The sequence below is a fragment of the Phocoena sinus genome, chromosome 9, assembly GCF_008692025.1.
Source record: "Phocoena sinus isolate mPhoSin1 chromosome 9, mPhoSin1.pri, whole genome shotgun sequence".
In the NCBI taxonomy this organism is placed as follows: domain Eukaryota; kingdom Metazoa; phylum Chordata; class Mammalia; order Artiodactyla; family Phocoenidae; genus Phocoena; species Phocoena sinus.
The window spans coordinates 56473746-56494053 of record NC_045771.1 but is presented as its reverse complement, the minus strand read 5'-3'; the positions used below and the strand labels follow the sequence as shown (position 1 = coordinate 56494053).

The 20308-nt window shown below is 42.2% G+C and overlaps 1 protein-coding gene across 1 annotated transcript; it reads right to left on the bottom strand.

The window, feature by feature from the left end:
- Positions 1 to 1330: 1330 nt before the first annotated feature.
- On the bottom strand, positions 1331 to 12448 carry GATAD1 (GATA zinc finger domain containing 1). Its single transcript, XM_032643720.1, has 5 exons — positions 11999 to 12448; positions 11082 to 11207; positions 9387 to 9446; positions 4506 to 4689; positions 1331 to 2815 (listed from the first exon to the last, which is right to left on the bottom strand). Exons 1-5 carry the CDS (start codon positions 12248 to 12250, stop codon positions 2625 to 2627), a joined length of 813 nt encoding a protein of 270 aa, XP_032499611.1. The 5' UTR covers positions 12251 to 12448; the 3' UTR covers positions 1331 to 2624.
- Between the last annotated feature and the right edge of the window lie 7860 nt (positions 12449 to 20308).

Genomic DNA, 20308 nt, shown 5'->3' with positions numbered 1-20308 from the left:
TTTTCCACGTTCCCAATGCAAGGGGCCCGGGTTTGATGCCTGGTCAGGGAACTAGATCCCACATGCTGCAACTAAGAGTTCTCATGCCGCAACTAAAGATCCCACATGCCACAACTAAAAGAGCCCGCATGCAGCAACAAAGATCCCGCCTGCCGCAACTAAGACCCAGTGCAGCCAATAAATAAATAAATAATTTAATTAATTTACATCTTTTTAACTCGCACCTTCCCTTTCCCAGGGAGAAGTATTGAAGGTATAGAAGGTGCTTTTGTTATAAACTTGCTCCCTTCTACCCAGCTTCTGCTAAACAGGTGGAAATAGGAGTTATGGTAATTCCAAATGGTGATGATGTTACAAGAAGTTGAGGTTATGTTTGTAGCTTTTGTTTGTAACTGGGTAATTAATTTATGCCAGTCTGTCATGTTGAATAAGAAATACTGGTTAATGATTCCCACTTGTTGTTTGGTTTTTAATTTTGTATACACATTTTGACAGTTAGAAATTAGTTTTTTATAATATAATATTCATCTTTCCCTTTGTGATATCCTTCATTACTTTTCAATTTAAAAAAAATACCAAAGTAATACATGTACACAGTTTTTATAAAAAGGCGGCCAAGTAATTCTAAATAGCTTGTAACGAAAAACAGCAGTTTCTTGCTTTATCTTTCAGTGTCTCAGTATCAGTCAGGATTTGATTAGAGAAACAGAGCCACTAGGAATGAAATAGAATGAAGTATCTATTATAGAGATTTTACCTTACACAACTGTGGGAGCCTGCTGAACAGTCTGTATAAGGCTTTTGCTTCTGTGTCTGGGCTGGGGCCTAAAATCAGTAGGGCAGGCAGTCTGAAAGGGAAGATGGATTTGAAGTGGAGGAGAGCACTGCCTCAGCCTCTCACCCCTTTGGCGACAAGTCTGGGAACATAGTCTGGGGCCACATCAGCGCAGGCCTTCCGTCACAGGAGAAAAGCTATGGATCTACGCTTTGAGTAACAGGAGCCATTTGGTGTTTGTTAAGGAGGAATATGAAAATTCGATCTTTATTTTAAAAGATATTACACAAGTATCTAGGAATTTATAAACAAATGGTCCATATATACACTGGTTTTTAAATATTTCATTTTAATAAATACCTTATGTTAAATGTTCATTTGATCTATCAGCCATTCTTTGAGTTTCCTAATATCTATTACATACTGATGACGAATCTGTCATTCCAAATTATGAATACTACAACAGTGGTGTCTTTTATTTACATCACTTTGTGGTAGACAGCCCTATTTAATTGTTTAAACGAAATAAATAAATGCATGAAATAAATCCAAAGATACACTGTGAAAAATACATTTTAATCCAAAAGTCTGAATATTAGCATTTAGTTATTTACAATGGTATTTACAATCAATTTTACTATAAGTTTTGTGGAGAAAGAACTATGTACATAGAGCTATCTATCTACAACATACAAACCATAACTTCCTTACAACATACAAACATTAACTGTGTAGAAAAATGGTAACAGTTAAAACTCCTACAATTCAAAATCACCATAATTAAATTAGATCCTGACAAATTTTGCTGGGGTTGAGAAATAATGGTCCAGTCAGAACAGGAGAGGAAGCAAGTGTGTGCAAATCCCACTTCTTCCCTCTTTTAAATTGTTGCTCCCTTACTTAGCTGACCTACACTTGAAGTAAAACCTGTCCCTGAATTCTGAATAGAATTCCTGTGCCTGGACTTCTAAGTCCCAGACATTGTTTTAGGCCTGTTATTATGAGTACATAGCAGATGGTTTTAACTTTGGGGTGGACTTTTTTTAGATATCAGTGCTAATGAGTAATCATTTTTATGACTGCCCAATGTTTGTTCTAATGGTGGTCAAGAAACTACTGCTCAGGGATGCCTGAACAGTACGTTTCCTGTGTGTTTTTAGTGAAGTTGTCTGTCTGAACTATAAACTTAATGTTTTGATTAAGCCTCACTCTGACTGAGAAGGTAGGTGAGAGCAGTGAAGAGCAGCTCTATTAAGATCAACCAAATGATTCTGAATCCCTGCTTACTACAGAAGAACTGGATGAAAGTTTTAAAAAGCCTAGGCTAATAACATCATCCACCAATCACTTTCCTTAAGGTTAAAGCAGCCAACAGTCTGTCACAGCATTTTCTAGATGATAAAATAAAGCTTTTTTTTTAACTTGGTGATAGATACTGTTGATAACGGCTACATTTTATTTGATTCAGCCCTTGGTTAGAAATTCAAACCTTAATTAATATTTTATTCTTGTAGAAAAATACAATCCATTTTATGAGTTTCTAGAAATAAATTATGGAGAAAAATAGACACTACCTGTTCCTAATTGTCTCCTTGGAAATTACAGTCTTTGCCTGGGAGGATACACACACTTAATGTGTATGTAATATTTAACTTCAAAATATATTTAATTCTTTTCTATCTCTTTTAATTTTCTAAGTGACTAGTAATAAACAAGCTAATGATTACTGGGCAGTAGAGAAAAAACTTTTAGTCATTTTTCCATCCAAGAATTTCATTAAAGAAACATGTGGCATGTCTTATGGTAGTACAAATACAAGACAACTGGAAATCCATGTTCATTTTTTAAACTACAAATGGTTGGCAACTGTTTCCTTAATAGTTATTGCAGGAGTAGGTCCAACATGAGTCCATATATAGCCCTTCTCTGGTCTGGTGGGAACTGTGGGAAATGGTGATGAACGTGACTTGAAATATTCAGAAGGTGCATGACAAACAAATTCCAAGTATTCCATCTTCCTTGGAAGATCCTCCTCTGGTCCTAGAAGGCAGCCAACATTCACAGTTTTGAAGATATATATCATTTCCATAAAATGTTAAAATTCCTAGACACTAGGAGAAACTGGTCTGGTGGTAACTTGACATTAACCCTTGAAACATATATTATTTTGAAGTTACTGTCCATCATTTTTTTCTGCTTTAATTGCTTAAGGAATATAGCATTCTCCCCAAAATATAACTCAATATAGAAAGGATTCTAAAAATAATATTTAGCTTTATATAGTGTTTATTATGTCGATACTGTTCTAAGTACTTGATATATATATCAATACTTTGAATCCTCACAACAACCCTCTGAGTTAGGCACTATTATTATTCCCATTTTACATGAGGAAATAAGGCAAGAGAGATCAAGGAACCTGTCTGAGATCACATAGTTAGTAAGTGGCTGTCCAAGGAACCCAGACAGTCTAGTTCCAGAGTTTGTGCTCTGACCCTTTATGCTATGCTGTCTCCTTTACAATCTGAGGATTAGGAAGAGGAGGTGAGATAGAAGTCCTAGAGGTGATTCAGTCATGTTACTGCCTCTGCTGACAATCCTGTCTGATAGAACAGGTTAATGAAAGTTCACTCTTCTGTGTATCAATACTTACAAGCGGAAGACTAAAACTGCTTGGTCATGTATCAAACTTGACATGCAGCTGGGAATAATAGTGGTACTTTACTTGTCCTTGAGTTCTCTCTGAAAAAAACCTTTTGTATCTTTTTTCTTAGAATGCAAAAGTAACGTATGCCCATTGCAGAAAGGTTGAAGAGTTTGGGGTAATTTTAAAACTCTGAACACTTTCAAAATTCTATTTATCAACAACTTCTTCTTGTGAGTCTACGTCAAGAACCAATTCTTTAGTCAGCCTTGAAATTAATGAGTACAGTGGCTGCCATTTCAGCTACCAACAATGATATAAAAGGTTGCAAAAGGTCTAGGATGATGTGTGTGACATCTAGAGGGACACATAATGAGACTTTGTAAGATTTTAGACATAAATGTGACAGTTCCTCTAGAAATCATTTTTGAGTAAATTTTTATATGTTACCTAAATAACCTAGTTCTTGAGCAATAAATTCTTTTAATAGAGTTTAACCATGGGTCACTCAGAAAAATCTTATCCACATAGCATTCTAGTACGTGCATACTATACTGCCCCGGAACTCAAAATAATGTATAGCCCTCAAACCCCAGCTATATAAATTTCATACTTTCTATAATAATCTCTACTTTTCTGTACTTACACTTCTCTGTTATGGACTGAATTGTATCTCGCCAAATTCATATGTTTAAGTCCTAATCCCTAATGTGATAATATTTGGAGATAGGGCCTTTAGGGAGATAATTAAGGTTAAATGAAGCCATAAGGGTGGGGCTCTAATCCAACAGGATTGGTGTCCTTATAAGAAGAGGAAGAGATGCCAGGAGTGCACACACACAGAGGAAAGCCCCTGTGAGAAAAGGTGGCTGTCTACAAGCCAGGAAGAGAGCTCTCACCAGAAACCCACCCTGACAGCACCTTAGGACTTCCAGCCTCCAGAACTGTGAGAAAATAAATTTCTGTTGTTTAGCCCACTCAGTTTATGGTATTTTGTCATGGCAGCCCAAGCAGATGAATATACTTTCACATAATAATGGAAAATTAACTGGGTTCAAAAACCTGTCTGTTACCTGTCAAACTCACCTATGATGTAGGATGCAGGATCAAATTGGTCCCTGGGGCTAGAGAGAGTGGGAATGAGCCACGTCAGTGCTGCACTCTTCTCACAATACTGGTCCTGGATAAAACCCCTGATCTGAGCATAGTAGGGTTTTCCATCTTGTTCGTCAATTACAGAAACAACATCTCCAATTTGGTAATAGACTCCCTGGGGGAAGTAGAAGATAACCCCATATTTAAGATAAAAATAGGAGGTGGAGTCAAGATGGTGGTGTGGGAAGACATGGAGTTAGTGTCTCCCCGCAACTAGGGCGCCTGCTGGCCAATGGTGGTGGACTCTGACACCCAAGGAGACGGGAGGAACCCCAAAGTGAACCGGTAGGACGTAGGGGGACTGAGGGGGGAGGAGAAGTGGAAGCCAGACAGGATCAGCACCCCTGAGGCTGGGCAGATCAGGAGAGGGAGGTGGGAGGGACTCTCCGGGAAGAGCAGGAAAGGAGCAGAGGGCGATTGCCCCACCCACTCGGGCCCTGGGAGCCTGCTGAGCTCCCAGGCCCGTCCCCTGCACTCCAAAGCCCCCTCCAGGTCTCATGGGTCCCTGGGGGCATAGGAAGGAGGCCAAGGGGAGAACAGGAGAGGCAGGTGGGAGGGGCCCTCCAGGAGGAGCAGGAGAGCAGTGGAGGGCAACTGCCCCACCCACTTGGGCATGGGGAGCCTGCTGATCTCCCAGGCTGGTCCCCTGCCCTCCAAACCCCCCTCCAGGCCGCGTGGGTCCTTGGCGCCATAAGAGGGAGGCCGGGGAGATCAGGAGAAGCATGGGGTAGGGGCCCTCCCAGACTGGAGGAGCAGGAGAGGAGAGGAGGGCATTTGCCCCACCCACTCGAGCCCAGGAAGTCTGCTGGGCTTCCAGAGGAGGTCCCCTGCCCTCTGAGACCAGGGGTGGGGGGCACGCCTGGACCCCTTCTGTTCCTTGAGCCTAAACCCCACCCCCCACAGCCCCCAGGGCCTTTTCCAGCCTGTGGGTCCTAAGCATAGGCCTCGCCCACCACCCAAACTTCACCCTTGCTTAGGCCCCGCCCTCCATAGCCAAGGCCTTCACACACCCCTCCTTTTTTATTTCTTTTCCCTCCTCCTCTTTTTTTTACTATTGTGGTACTGATGTACCTTCTGGTTGTCGATTAATCTATATTTTTATTTTTATATTCTTCCTAACATATCTGTTAGTTTCCTAGTCTAATTTTATTTTTTACTTTGTTATTGTTCTTTTAATTTTCCACTCCAGGCGGCCTGCGGGATCTTGGTTCACGAGCCTGGGGTCAGGCCGAAGCTCCTGCAGTGGAGCTCCAAGTCCAAACCACTAGACTAACAGAGAACCTCAGACCCCAGGGATTATTCATTGGAGTGAGGTCTCATGGAGTTCCTTATCTCAGCACCAAGACCCACCTCTACCCAGTAGCCTACAAACTCCAGTGTTGGAAGCCTCAGGCCAAACAACCAGTAAGACAGGAACACAATCCCACTCATAAAAAAAAAAAAAAAATGAGATGGCAAAAAAACATGTCACAGATGAAGGAGCAAGGTAAAAACCTAAAAGACCAAATAAATGAAGAGGCAGTAGGCAATCTACCTGAAAAAGAATTCAGAGTAATGACAGTAAAGACGATCCAGAATCTCGGAAATAGAATGGAGGCACGAGTTGAGAAAATACAAGAAATGTTTAACAAAGATCTAGAAGAACTAAAGACCAAACAGAGATGAACAACACAATAACTGACATGAAAAATACTCTAGAAGGAATCAGTAACAGAATAACGGAGGCAGAAGAACGGATAAGTGAACTGGAAGACAAAATGGTGAAAATAACTGCTGAGGAGCAGAAGAAAGAAAAAATGAATGAAAAGAACTGAAGACAATCTCAGAGACCTCTGGGACAAAACTAAACACACCAACATTCGAATTATAGGAGTCCCATAAGAAGAAGAGAAAAAAAAAGGGTCTGAGAAAATATTTGAAGAGATTACAGTTGAAAACTTCCCTAACATGGGAAAGGAAATAATCATCCACGTCCAGAAAGCACACAGAGTCCCATACAGGAAAAACACACCAATACACATATTAATCAAACTAACAAAATTTAAATTCAAAGAAAAAATATTAAAAGCAGCAAGGGAAAAACAAAAAATAACATACAAAGGAATCCTTATACGGTTATCAGCTAATTTTGCAGCAGAAACTCTGTAGGCCAGAAGGGAGTGGCAGGATATACTTAAAGTGATGAAAGAGAAAAACCTACAACCAAGATTACTCTACCCAGCAAGGATCTCATTCAGATTCCATGGAGAAGTCAAAAGCTTTTCAAACAAGCAAAAGCTAAGAGAATTCAGCACCACCAGACCAGTGCTACAACAAATACTAAAGAAACTTTTCTAAGCGGGAAACACAAGAGAAGAAAAAGACCCACAAAAACAAACCCAAAACAATTAAGAAAATGATAATAGGAACATACATATCAATAATAACCATGAGTGTAAATGGATTAAATGCCCCAACCAAAAGACACAGACTGGCTGAATGGGTACAAAAACAAGACCCATATATACGCTGTCTACAAGAGACCCACTTCAGACCTAAGGACACATACAGACTGAAAGTGAAGGCATGGAAAAAGATATTCCATGCAAATGGAAATCAAAAGAAAGCTGGAGTAGCAATACTTGTATCAGATGAAATAGACCTTAAAATAAAGATTGTTACAAGAGATAAGGAGGGACACTACATTATGATCAAAGGATCAATCCAAGAAAAAGATATAACAGTTATAAATGTTTATGCACCCAACACAGGAGCACCTCAATACATAAGGCAAATGCTAACAACCATGAAAGGAGAAATCGACAGGAACACAATAAAAGTAGCGGAATTTAACACCCCACTTACACCAATGGACAGATCATCCAATCAGAAAATAAATAAACACAAGCTATAAATGACACAACAGACCGGATAGATCTAATTGATATTTACAGAACATTCCACCCAAAGGTGGCAGAATACACTTTCTTCTCAAGTGCACATGGAACATTCTTCAGGACAGATCACATCTGGAGTCACAAATCCAGCCTGGGAAAATTTAAGAAAATTGAAATTGTATCAATCTTCTTTTCTGACCACAATGCTATGAGAGTGGAAATCAATTACTGGAAAAAAACTGTAAAAACCACAAATACGTGGAGGCTAAACAGTGTGCTACTAAATAACCAAGAGATCACTGAAGAAATCAAAGAAGAAATTAAAAAATACATAGAAACAAATGACAATGAAAACACGATGACCCAAAACCTATGGGACGCAGCAAAAGAAGTTCTAAGAGGGAACTTTATAGCAATACAATCTCACCTCAAGAAACAAGAAAAAATCTCAAATAAACAATCTAACCCTACACTTAAAACAACCAGAGAAAGAAGAACAAAGAAAACCCAAAGTCAATAGAAAGAAAGAAATCATAAAGAGCAGAAATAAACAGAAACGAAGAAAACAATAGCAAAGATCAATAAACTAAAAGCTGGTTCTTTGAAAAGATAAACAAAATGATAAACCCTTAGCCAGACTCATCAAGAAAAAAAGGGAGGGCTTCCCTGGTGGCGCAGTGGTTGAGAGTCCGCCTGCCAATGCAGGGGACACGGGTTCGTGCCCCAGTCTGGGAAGATCCCACATGCCGCGGAGCGGCTGGTCCCGTGAGCCATGGCTGCTGAGCCTGTGTGTCCAGAGCCTGTGCTCCGCAACAGGAGAGGCCACAACAGTGAGAGGCCCGTGAACCCCCCCCAAAAAAAAAAGAGAAAAAGGGAGAGGACACAGATCAATAAAATTAGAAATGAAAAAGGAGAAATCACAACTGACACTGCAGAAATACAAAGGATTAAAGAGACTACTACAAACAACTATATGCTAATAAAATGGACAACCACGAAGAAATGGGACAAATTCTTGGAAAGGTACAATTCTGCCAGACTGAACCAGGAAGAAACAGAAAATATAAACAGACCTATCACAAGTAATGAAATTGAAACCATAATTAAAAACCTTCCAACAAACAGAAATCCAGGACCAGATGGCTTCACAGGTGAATTCTAACAAACATTTAGAGATGAGCTAACATCTATCCTTCTCAAACTCTTCCAAAAAGTTGCAGAGGGAGAAACATTCCCAAATTCATTCTACGAAGCCACCATCACCCTGATACCAAAACCAGAAAAAGATATCACAAAAAAAGAAAATTATAGACCAATATCACTGATGAACATAGATGCAAAAATCGTGAACAAAATACTAGCAAACAGCATCCAACAGCACATTAAAAGGACCATACACCATCATCAAGTGGGGGTTAACTCCAAGGGATGCAAGGATTCTTCAATATATGCAAATCAATCAATGTGATACACCACATTAACAAATTAAGGAATAAAAACTATATGATCATCTCAATAGATGCAGAAAAAGCTTTTGACAAAATTCAACACCCATTTATGATAAAAGCTCTCCAGAAAATGGGCGTAGAGGGAACCTACCTCAACATAATAAAGGCCATATATGAAAAACACACAGCAAACATCATTCTCAATGGCTCCACACCATACATTTTCATTTTAAAAACGATTCCCATAATCTACATTAAAAAATACTTAAGATCCTCATATCGTATTTCATTAGGCAACTTCCTCTCCCAACTCAGCTCTGGATGAGATGTTTTATAATAGCCCCCTACAGGGAAAAATAGCTTAGAAAGGAACAAAAACCACGATCACACCTTCTACAGAGTAGCAGAGACTTTTAGACTAACCCAGCATTTTAGTAGCACATTACACAATAAATTCAAACCTTCCTTCAGTAACTACAGATGCTCACCTTGTAGAAGATTGATTCCGCAGTGATTATGGTGGAAACTGACTCAGGGGCTTTGATGGGCTGTGAAAAAACAAAAGTAAAAATATTAGCACATTCATAATGTGTGTGTTTGTGTGTGTGTGTGTGTGTGTGTGTGTGTGTGTGTGTAGCGTGTACAGGCATTTTTCCAGCCATATATGAGAGTTCTGTAATTTAAGAAATACTAAAGTTGTTGTTTGGTGACAAGAACTGCAGTAAAAAAGAAAAAAAAACTGCTTTTCTGATCGTTGTGGCAAAGCCTGGTCTGAATACTTCTGCTACCTTTAGCTTAAAAATTGCTGAGCCCCAAAGGACCGGCTCCTGACTACGTGGCTGAAATCTAACAGAAGCCTTCTCAGAGCCTTATTACTCATTCTAGTTATAAAAAAAATCTGGCCCTAATGGCCTGAGCATGACGGAGGTGGGAATAATAAAAAACGTGTCTCCTCAAAGACATTTTCCATCTCCACTTAACTATGGAACTAGTTATGACAGTATCATCAGAACTAATTTTCTAGCAAGCCTGAACCAAGGCCAAAGGAAACTTTCTTGGGAGTTCTTAGTAACTTGCCAGCACTCAACCACCATTGAGATTCCTTCCTAAGCTGTAACACACACTTTCACGCCACAACACAGTAACTAGGCCTTCCCAAATATGTCTTGGTATTATCCTTGAAGAAAGGCATTGTTAGAGAAATTGATATTAAAATACTTGCAGAGAACATATTCCACCATACTTAAGAGGAAAACGTGTTTAGAGCATTTAAGAGTATACAACTATAGTCCAATATTTACATGTTTTGTCTAGTCAATAAACACCTCATTTTAGAAAACTGAATTATAAAACTCTTATATAAATTAGGGGCAACTATTCTAAACAAGAAAAAGGATCCACAATCTGCACAAGAATATAACGCAAGGCTTCTCTGAGTTTTTTAAATAAACACACCCAACTTCAGAAATGCCTTTACTGGTAAGTGAAGCATTCCTGTTCTGAAAGCAAAGAGTACCATACTGAGGTTTTAAAAAAATAGTATATAATGCATTGCCCATTGTGTTTGACCACTGTCCCTTGTATTTACAAAAACAATGAGAATTTACTGCAACAAAAATATGCTTTCCACTACCCCAGCACAAGTCTTTCGACCATCTACTTTCTCATAGGAGAAGAGATAAAGAAGATTTAGTAAAATTTTTCATTCATATTCATCAAGTTGATCATTATAAATCAGTAAGAAACGTCTTCTGGGGCCATAATAACAAACAAATATGGAAATGAATGAGTTTCGGTATTATTTACTTAGAGCTTTAAGAATGAAAAAAAAAGTTTTCCCAGTATACCTGGCCACACCAAGAACTATAACCCCATCTCATCCTTTCCAGAGAACCCAGTAAAATGCGCTGGAGGTTTAGGTTTCTTTTAGAATATTTTATATTTCCCAGAGAAAAAAATAAAAGCTAAAAAAACAGAGAAAGGGTATTATTAATTTTATAAACAGTAAGCCTCCTACAACAGAGCTCACTCCCTTTTAGAAAGTCTGGACCAGTCCCCAGAACACTACAGAATAGCTGCCAAGAGCAGAGTCCAAGTTCAGTGATGAGAGATGAAGGCAGTGGCAGGACACACTACACACACAATGCCATTACAGTACAAGACACTGTCCACAATCATCTTACATTTTTTAATTTAAAAATATGTCTTCTCCCTTTTCCTTTAGTGGAAACTTTCTTTTCAGCAGCTGGAGCAGATTTGTATTTAGTGTTTCTGAGCCGAGCGGACCTCCTGTGAATTTCCTGCTTACTCTGTTACATAAACAATTAAAGAACAAAAAAGAGAAAGAAATAAAAAGTGCAGAAAGGTTGCTGTCCCGATACAAACATCTTACAAGGATCCCAGAGTATGCACTTTAAACGATCATTTAAAAATTAAGTAAGAGTGCACCTTTTGTTTTTATGGCGGGTAATCACACCAGCTGGCCTAATTCAAACAGGGAGAGCCTTAGGCAAGCATCTCCAGAGCATTGAAAAAGGTGTGAGCTACTTGTAATAGGTCAAGGGGCAGCAACAAGAGTCAGTCCAGGCCAAGGCAAGAACTATTCATCGGTTGTGTTTATAACAGAAAAATGCTTAAAAACTCAACTCTCCTACGCCAGAGAACGGGTTTGGTATGCCACCTCCTGCAATGTAATACTTATGCTGCCACTGAAAATGATGACATGATAATCTTAATAGCACGACATTATGACAAAATGAACTTTATTAACAGGTCCAGTAGCATGACCCTGCTGACATCTCTATGTATACATGTGTATACTGAGATGTCTGGTTGCTATCCAAAACATTACAATGGGGGGATTTCTGAAGCGTTTTCACTTTTCTTGCTTCTCTAGCCTTTCAGTTCCTCACTACAAAAGGTGCTGAGAATGGGCCGAACCAAAGACCATGTTCTCAACCGGGATGGGAAGGGGCGGCCCGGCCCAGTACGAGCACGGCGATCCCGGGAGGCCCCCGCCCGCCCCCTCCGCCCCCACCCGGCCTCCGCCCGCCAAGCGCCCGGTCGACCTCCGCCGGAGGGAGGGGCCGGAGGAGCTCACCTGCTTGCCGCCCCCGCCCCCGTTGCTCTGCGGAGGGGCGGCCGAGGTGCTGGCGAAGGTCGCCGCGCCGAAGCCGCCACCGCCGCCACTGCCCCCCGTCCCGCCGGCCGCCCCCGAGCCGGCGCCCCCGCCGCCCGCGCCGCCCCGGCCCGTGCAGTGGTGGCAGAGGATCTCCCCCTGCGGGCCCTTCTTCCACATGGAGGACGATGTGGTCTTGCAGACGCTGCAGGTGGGCTTCAGGCCCAGTGGCATCGTGGCCGGCTCGGGCGGCCCCCGCGGGCGCAGCGACACGGGAATGGCGACCGCCGGCTTTCGGCGGCCCGCTGGCCGGCCCGTCACTCCCAAAGACAGAAAGAGCGGCCGGGCGCGGCGCCGAGCTGTCCACCCTGGAACCAGGCCGCGGCCGCTGCCCCCTGGAGGCAGGAAGCCCGTTCCGCCCGCTCCACCCGCTCCACCCGCTCCACCTCCCGCACCAGCCCCCAGCGGCCCCGGCGCCGGGAGGCGGGGCCGGGGCGGGGCCTGGCCTGGGAGGAAAGCGGAGCCTTGGCCTGGGGAGGTTTCCGGCGATGCGCGTGGCCCGCGCCCAGGCCGGCCCGCCTGACCGGAAGTGCCCCGCCCGGGACTCCTGGGACAGAGCACGGTTCGCGGAATTTCCGGTCTTAGGCCTATGATTGACTACTAAAATACTGCAGGCTCAAGTATATCTAAAATTCAGATAAGCAGCGAATAACTTTTTAATATGAGTGTATCCCATGCAATATTCGTTGTTTATCTGAATTCAAATATAACTGGGCATCCTGTATTTTTGTTAAATCTGGCACTCCTACTTAGGACCCCTTTACACTCTTTAAAGTTATAATTTAGACCCCCAAATACGTTTGCTTATAAGGGTTATATCCATGGACATTTGTATATTAGGAGTTGAAACATTTTCAAGCCAAAGATGCCACGCATACATTCATTGGCCCTTGAATGACAGTGTTCGTATCCTCTGAACAGTACGCCAGGGACAGAGTGCTGGTTTGGTATTGTTGGGGAACAGGTTTGGCCTCGAGAACCGCCAGAAAGGGTCTTGGGACCTCTGTGGACTGTACTTAAGGCCAGCTGGCCCAGGACAAGGGCATCATGAGAATCCAGCCTCTGTTAATGTCACTGGTCAGTACAGGGCTCGCCAGAGAAACGAGTCACCCCTCAGCCTCACTTAGTGGAGCAGTGGTTGCATACCTGTCTTCATGATCCTGGGTTTTCTAGACTTGATGTTCTTGGACAGACCATGATGAATATGTTGGTAGAGTGCTGGGGGAAGAGGAAGAAGAAAACCGTACTGAACGCCTTATGATGTCGTGAAACCACATTTAGTGCTTATGCCAGTCATGGAACAAGATATTATCCCTATTTTACTGTTAACTGATGATCAACAGAGGGACCGTGATTTGGCCCAGATGCCCACATGGCCACTGGTCTTGGAAGCACATCTGGACAGGCCTTTGAAGCAGCTCTGGGTCCTGAGTTGTGGCTCGGTCATCCTGGCTCTGAGTCTGGGGTTCTCCAATTGTAAAACAAAATATTAACTGCTTTCCAGACCATTATGGGGTTTAAGACCAATTGTGAAAGTGGTTGAGGAGAGTAGGTACACAGTGTTATCTCCTTATTGTAGAACAATGCACTCTGTGAGGGGTGTCTAGGTACTAAATTCCATGCTCCCTAATATATCTCTCCCTCTAGTGCACCTGTCTTTGCACTTCATCTCCAAATTACTGCCTCTCATTCACTGAAGACTTAGGCCCTTGGATCACCAGCTTCCTCTTCACCAAAGGACACCATCCTGGATCTGGTCCATATCCATATGTGTAACCACTCAACACACTCTTTTCTCCATTTCTCCTCATCCCAACACCTCCATCTCTCCTGTCGTTGCTAGCTCCCATAGCTCCTGGTCACACCCTCTACCCTTCTGAGATCATCAGGAAGAACTACATTTTTTTCCTGGTTTTTAAAAAAAAATTTACAACCTTTTAGAATTAAGTATAATACACATACTGTAAAGTATCCAGTGCATCTGTGTACAGGTTGATTATCACGAAGTCACCACACTCAGGCAACCAAATCAAGAAATAGAACATTACTACCACAAAAGCCCCTCACTTGCTCTTTATCCAGAGATAACCACTATACTGATTTCTAACATTGTAGATTCCCTTTGTCAGGGTAAGGAAGGTCCCTTCTATTCCTATTTTCATCATGAATGTGTAGAATTTTATCAAATAGTTTTCTGTATGAGACAATCATAATGCTTTTTCTTCTTTATCTATTAATGTGTGGCCTACACAGATAGATTTCTGAATGTTATATTAATACTGCCACTCCTGGAATGAATCCAACTTGGTCATCATATACTATTCTTTTCACATATTGCTGGATTTGCTTTATTAATATTTTAAGATTTTTGTATCTATGTTCACGAGTGAGATAGGCTTATAATTTTCCTTTCTTGTAATATCTTTGTTAGGCTTTTGCAGCAAGGTTATGTCAGGGACTTTGGATTTTACTCTGAGTGAGACAGGAAACCATTCGAAGCTCTTCTACTTGCTGATATGAAAAGATCTCAGACATAATTAGGAGTGAAAAAAGCAATTTATAGAACAGTGTATAGAACATGATCACTGTGTGTAAATTAAAAATCTATGTGAGTGTGGTGTGTACTTTTTTTAGTTATTTAGACAAAGAAACTGTTGACAATTGATGCTAACAGAAGTGGTGAGGGAGAGAGGCTTTCACTTTTCTTTTTGCACCCTTTTTTATCATTTGAAATATTTTTTACCACATTACATGTTACTTCTATTTTAAAAAAGCAATAAAAAGAGGAGAAAGTATCAAATGGAAAATAAGGAAATAGGCAGTTTCTTGATCCTAAATATCCTCTCCTAGCCAGAGGTCCTGGGGCACAGTGGACAGTACCTAGTTCAAGGACTGGCAAGCAGACCTCCTCTCTGCAGCTCAGTCCCTTGTCTGTAAATCGACAATTGCCCACCTCAGTGCTGCATGAAGATTTGATCAATTATCATGCTTGGCACATAGTTCTCAGTCAATACACGGGGCTCCTCCTACAAGCAGCAAAGCTATAGTATCACAAAACTCCTGGGCAGATGTAGTAGAGTGTTAATAGAATAGAGCAGTATGCTGTAAGGATAAATAGGACTATGTGGCAGAGATGGTGACTGGGGCAGGGGAAGGGGGGCTGTTGGGAGGTGAGAGAAATGGGTAGGAGAAAAGGATTCAGGAAGGCACTGCCAATGAAGGCTCTGACCCAATACACTGCTCCTTCCTGGGTGCCTCAGGAAGAGCAGGAGCCACAATTGGCTTGGCCAGGGCTCCCTGAGGTGCCAAGGGAGAGATCTCAGATTGATATAAGGAGAGAGAGATACCTAGCTTGAACCCAGAGGAAGGGTTCGATTGGAGCACATAGAGATCATTTGGTGCCTATGGGGTTGTGCAAGAAAATTCTGCTGGTGGGGTATGTCTGTGTGTATGTGTGTGTGTGTGTGTGTGTGTGTGTGTGTGTGTGTGTGTGTGTAAGCTGTGAATATAGAAATAAATACCTCTCAAGGTCTTAACATTCACACTAAGGGAAAGAAAGAAAGCTGAGTTCCCCAGGGGACTATCACTGTCAGCATGCAGTCTAATTTGCATAATTTCGGTGTTGGTAATAGTTCAGTAATTAAAACTCTTTGGAAAAGAAAAAAAAGGCAGATGCATAAAATGTACCCCAGGGCCAGTTTCTAAGAGATGATATTCACCACATTTTGTGTCTTGGTGCGTATGGGCAGCGTAGGGTTCCTTGCCCACTCACGCTCTTGTCCTGTATATATCAGGGGCACACAGTCACTGAGTCTTCTCCTGTCAAATGAGGATAATGAGAGAGCATACCCCCTAAGGTTGAGGCGAGGAGTCAGCGAGTTAGTACATATGAGGTTGTAAACAACTTTTTCATCTGGTCAGTGCCTGATTTAATGTTAACTCTGAGACTGATAAGACAAGAGGAGGCTTTCTTTTTTTTTTTTTGCGGTACGCGGGCCTCCCACTGTTGTGGCCTCTCCCTTTGCGGAGCACAGGCTCCGGATGCGCAGGCTCAGCAGCCATGGCTCACGGGCCCAGCCGCTCCGCAGCATGTGGGATCTTCCCGGACCGGGGCACGAACCCATGTCCCCTGCATCGGCAGGTGGACTCTCAACCACTGCGCCACCAGGGAAGCCCAAGAGGAGGCTTTCTTTTGACCAGGCTGGTTAAGTCATTAGTTATACCCCTCTCCCTCAGCTGTAATCTTGGAAAAAATGCAATTAACTCAAGTGGGCTCTTAGCACTGACAAACTAGAGAAAGAGAGCTTGTGGACTGGACACAGAGAGAATGAGTGAGACCTATGGAACTGCAAGAAGGGAGAAAGAGTCAGGGCAGGTATTCTTGCCTTTTCGTCTTTTATCCTCAGGAGGGGCGTCATGACAGCACCGTCTCTCACTGCACTCTTACCTTCTGTGTGTAACCCAACGGAACTACTTTCTATTTTGCGTGTGTGCCCCATGGTTCCCATGCCCGTGCCTTGGCTCAGGTGTTCTCTTTGCCGGCAACGTGCTTCCTCTCAACGCGTCACACCCGGCGTACCCATCTTGCCAGAATCAGCTCAGGCATCACTTCCTCCAGGAAGCCTCATTCCAGGACTCACATGTCCTTTCTCCCCTCCCCCCAATTAAGTAGCTGTTCCTTGCGGTGGCTATTCCCTCCTTCCACCTTAGGGTACAGCTTTCTACCCGTGTCTCCTTCACCGAACTAGGAGCATGTTGAGGAAAGGAAGTTTGCCTTTTTCCTCTTTGCGTTTCTTCTACCTCCCCACACCTTGCACTTGGTAAGCAGGCGCTAATTAGCAGTCTAATGTGTGGGTTAATATATCAGTCAGCCCGTTGTCAGCTGAATGAACAGCCTCCACTCAGGACAAGTGCCTGCTCCCATTCTCCTCCTTGTCGTCTGACTTCTCTCACCAAGCAGCCCGAATCAGCTCTCCGCGGCTCCTCACTGGCCTGCAGCCCAAGTAGGCATCTCCCTGTATCATGGCGGTCACCAACGACATCATCATCCACCAGAAAAACCAATGCCGGGGTGCTCCTGGTGGCACAGTGGTTAAGAATGTCTGCCAGTGCAGGGGACACGGGTTCGAGCCCTGGTCCGGGAAGATCCCACATGCTGCAGAGCAACTAAGCCCATGCGCCACAACTACTGAGCCTGCGCTCTAGAGCACGTGAGCCACAACTACGGAAGCCCGCGCGCCGCGCCTAGATCCCATGCTCCGCAATAAGAGAAGCTGCCACAATGAGAAGCCCGCGCACCGCAGCGAAGAGTACCCCCGCTCACTGCAACTAGAAAAAGCCCGTGTGCAGCAAGAAATACCCAATGCAGCCAAAAATAAATAAATTAAAAAAAAATTATTTTAAAAAAGCCAACTTATTTGAAATAATTGTGCAGGATCCCTGGTGGAGTTTCATAAGCGTCTTCCTTCTGCTTGAGAGAAGGTGATGACATGGTGAGGAGGACACCATGTCCTCTGGAAGACTTTCTGCTAAGGCTTCGGGACACTCCCTGACATGGAGTCAGTTAGGGGATGCTGGCATAGGCCCCCCTGAGACTGAGAACCATGTGCATTGGCTGTGACTGACCATTATGAGGCTCAGCCGAGGGACTTGACTTAGAGCCCCTCTCCTAGGCAGTGGGGTCCCTGGCCCACCCTGTCCTCCAACTGCCACTCCCCTGTCTCTTAGAACTTTGCTTCTCAGTACCCTTGCCTGTGCCTACCTGCCCTTCAGACGACTGCTGGCTTAGGAGCTGGGAAAGCTTTTTGAGGACCAGGTGAAAGCCACATTTTGTGATTCAGGCATCCGCCAACTCTAGTTTTATAAGGAAAACTCAGCTGTCTTTGATTTTTGTTTCTTTGGTTTTGGTTTTGAGCACTCTAAAATCTTGTTGCCTCTCCCCCTTCCGATTTGCAGGACGGCTGGGGAAGAAACCAACTTGGTTGCTTGAGCATCTTTTAATCCTTCTGAGCTGTGTGTGAAGACGGCTTTCCTCAGAGGAGTTCCAGATTTTATCAAAAAAAGAAATCATTATTTTACTCTTCAAAATGTAAATATACTTTTAATATAAATAATAAATGCTCATTATAAAAATTCATACAATTCAGCATATCCTTCAATTCAGCTGTGATAGAGATAACCCATTCCTCTGATATTGGATATTTAGCCTGTTTTAAATTTTTTGCATTTACAAACAATGAATGATGTAATGAACTTCCTTACACGTGTATTGTTGCCTATTTGTGTGAGTAGTTTTATGGGATAAATTCCTTAAAATGTAACTGTTGGGTCTAATGATTGATGTTGCCAGATTACTCACCCAAAAAAGTTTACACACCTGCCGCCTCCCGTGAAGTTATCTCAGGGCTGACTTAGCCACTGGACACAGAAGGCACATTGCCTAGGGCCCAGAATAGTTTTAGGGGTCATGAAAACTTCTTAATTTCTTTTAAAATCAGAAGAAAAAACCGAATATAATAATAATGAATATATAATATACAGTGAATCCAGCCTGGATTATAGTTTTTATACTAATGAAGCCATAAAATGTGATTTTTCATATTTTATTATGGAGATGGGACCCATAAGGGCAAATGTGTGTAAGGCCCCTACAAGTCATAATGTGGTCCTGGCTTATCCATTTCTCCATACCCTTGCAACTCTGAGAATTCTTTTTAGTTTTTGCCAGTCTTTTATGCAAAACAAACAACAAAAAAAGACATTTCATGATTGTTTTTCTTTTCCTTGGTTATTTATGAGATGTGGTCTCCTAAGTTGATTCATAAAGAAAATTTAAATTTTCTTTATGAATTGCCTATTTATGCTCCTTTCTCATCTTTCTATTGAGTTGCTCATCTTTTCCTTGTTAAAAAAGTTCTTTTTACATTATAAGAAATTTTGCAAATTTTATTTTCAGAATTTTGCATTTCAGATTTATTGCTATCTTTTAATGATGATGTTTAAAGTATTCCTGTATCCCAAATCTGGCAAGAATTTGTTACATGGTATCATTCTTGCAAAGGCTTACACAAATGTTCATTGATATTTTCTTCTATGGCTATTAATATGTATGATAATATCTTTAATTCATCTGCAAGTCATTTTTGTAAAAGATGTGAAATAACTATTAAACTTTCTTTTCCAAGCATAGCTAATTGTTCCAACACCATGAGACAATAGAAATGCCACCTTTACCAAATATTAATCTCTTATTACATATATGAGTCTATTTCTTGAATCTCTTCCATCCCGTTGATCCGTTTATCTGTTGCCCTGCCTGCACCACACTTTTAATTATTTAGCTTAATTATATTTTGGTCTCTGATTAGGTATATCACTATTCTCCCTCTTCCCATAATCCTTCTCTTTCAATTTTTGTCTTGATTATTCTCACACATTTGCTCTTTCTGATGAGTTACGTTTTCAAGTGCTGAGTTAAAAACTCCATAAGTTTTGTAAAATTTAGAGATTAATTTGAGGAGTAAGGGGCAATTTTATAAAACAGGGTCTGCATCCCCAAGTGTGTGGTATCTTGTTCAGACCTTCTTCAGATGCCATTCCCAGCTGGTCCTCAGTTTGTCCAAGCCCTTGCCATCTCAGCAATCTCCTCAGACTCCACCATGGCTCTCTTTGTGGGACAGGAGGTTAGTAGCAGGGGCTTCCCTGAGTCTTCATGTCCCCAAGAGGTTAACGGGGTCCTTTTTCTTTGCCATTTTTGTTCTGCTTGGTACTGGTTTTCTGAGAACTATGTTCTGCAGCAAAGCACTGGGGCAAAGCTCATCATAATCTCTTACCTGGATTTCTGGTCTCTTTGCTTCCACTTTTGCTTACTCTGGCCCATTTTCCACACTGTGCCTCGTGTAATCTTTCTAGTCAGATCCCCATGGCCTCCTGCTGGAAGATCTTCAGTGATTCCCCATTGTATTAATTATTCATTGCTGCTGTAAAAAATTACTACAAATGTAACACCTTAACATAAATTTATTATCTTACAGTTCTGGAAGTCAGAAGTCCGAAATCAGTTTCAGTGGGCTAAAATCAAGGTGTCAGCAGGGCTGTATTCCTTTCTGGAAGCTCTAGGGGAGAATACATTTCCTTACCTTTTTTTTTTTTTTTTTTTTGGGCGGAGTACGCGGGCCTCTCACTGCTGTGGCCTCTCCCGTTGCAGAGCACAGGCTCCGGACATGCAGGCTC

What these genes read in the sequence shown, in the direction of transcription:
- GATAD1 (XM_032643720.1), bottom strand. Translation starts at nt 12,250, where the DNA reads ATGCCACTGGGCCTGAAGCCCACCTGCAGCGTCTGCAAGACCACATCG. An exon ending in ATATTTTTAAATTAAAAAAT is followed by an intron (nt 9,447 to 11,081) that starts GTAAGATGATTG and finishes GTTTTTTCACAG; the next exon opens with CCCATCAAAGCCCCTGAGTC. An exon ending in TCCTGCATCCTACATCATAG is followed by an intron (nt 2,816 to 4,505) that starts GTGAGTTTGACA and finishes GCTGCCTTCTAG; the next exon opens with GACCAGAGGAGGATCTTCCA.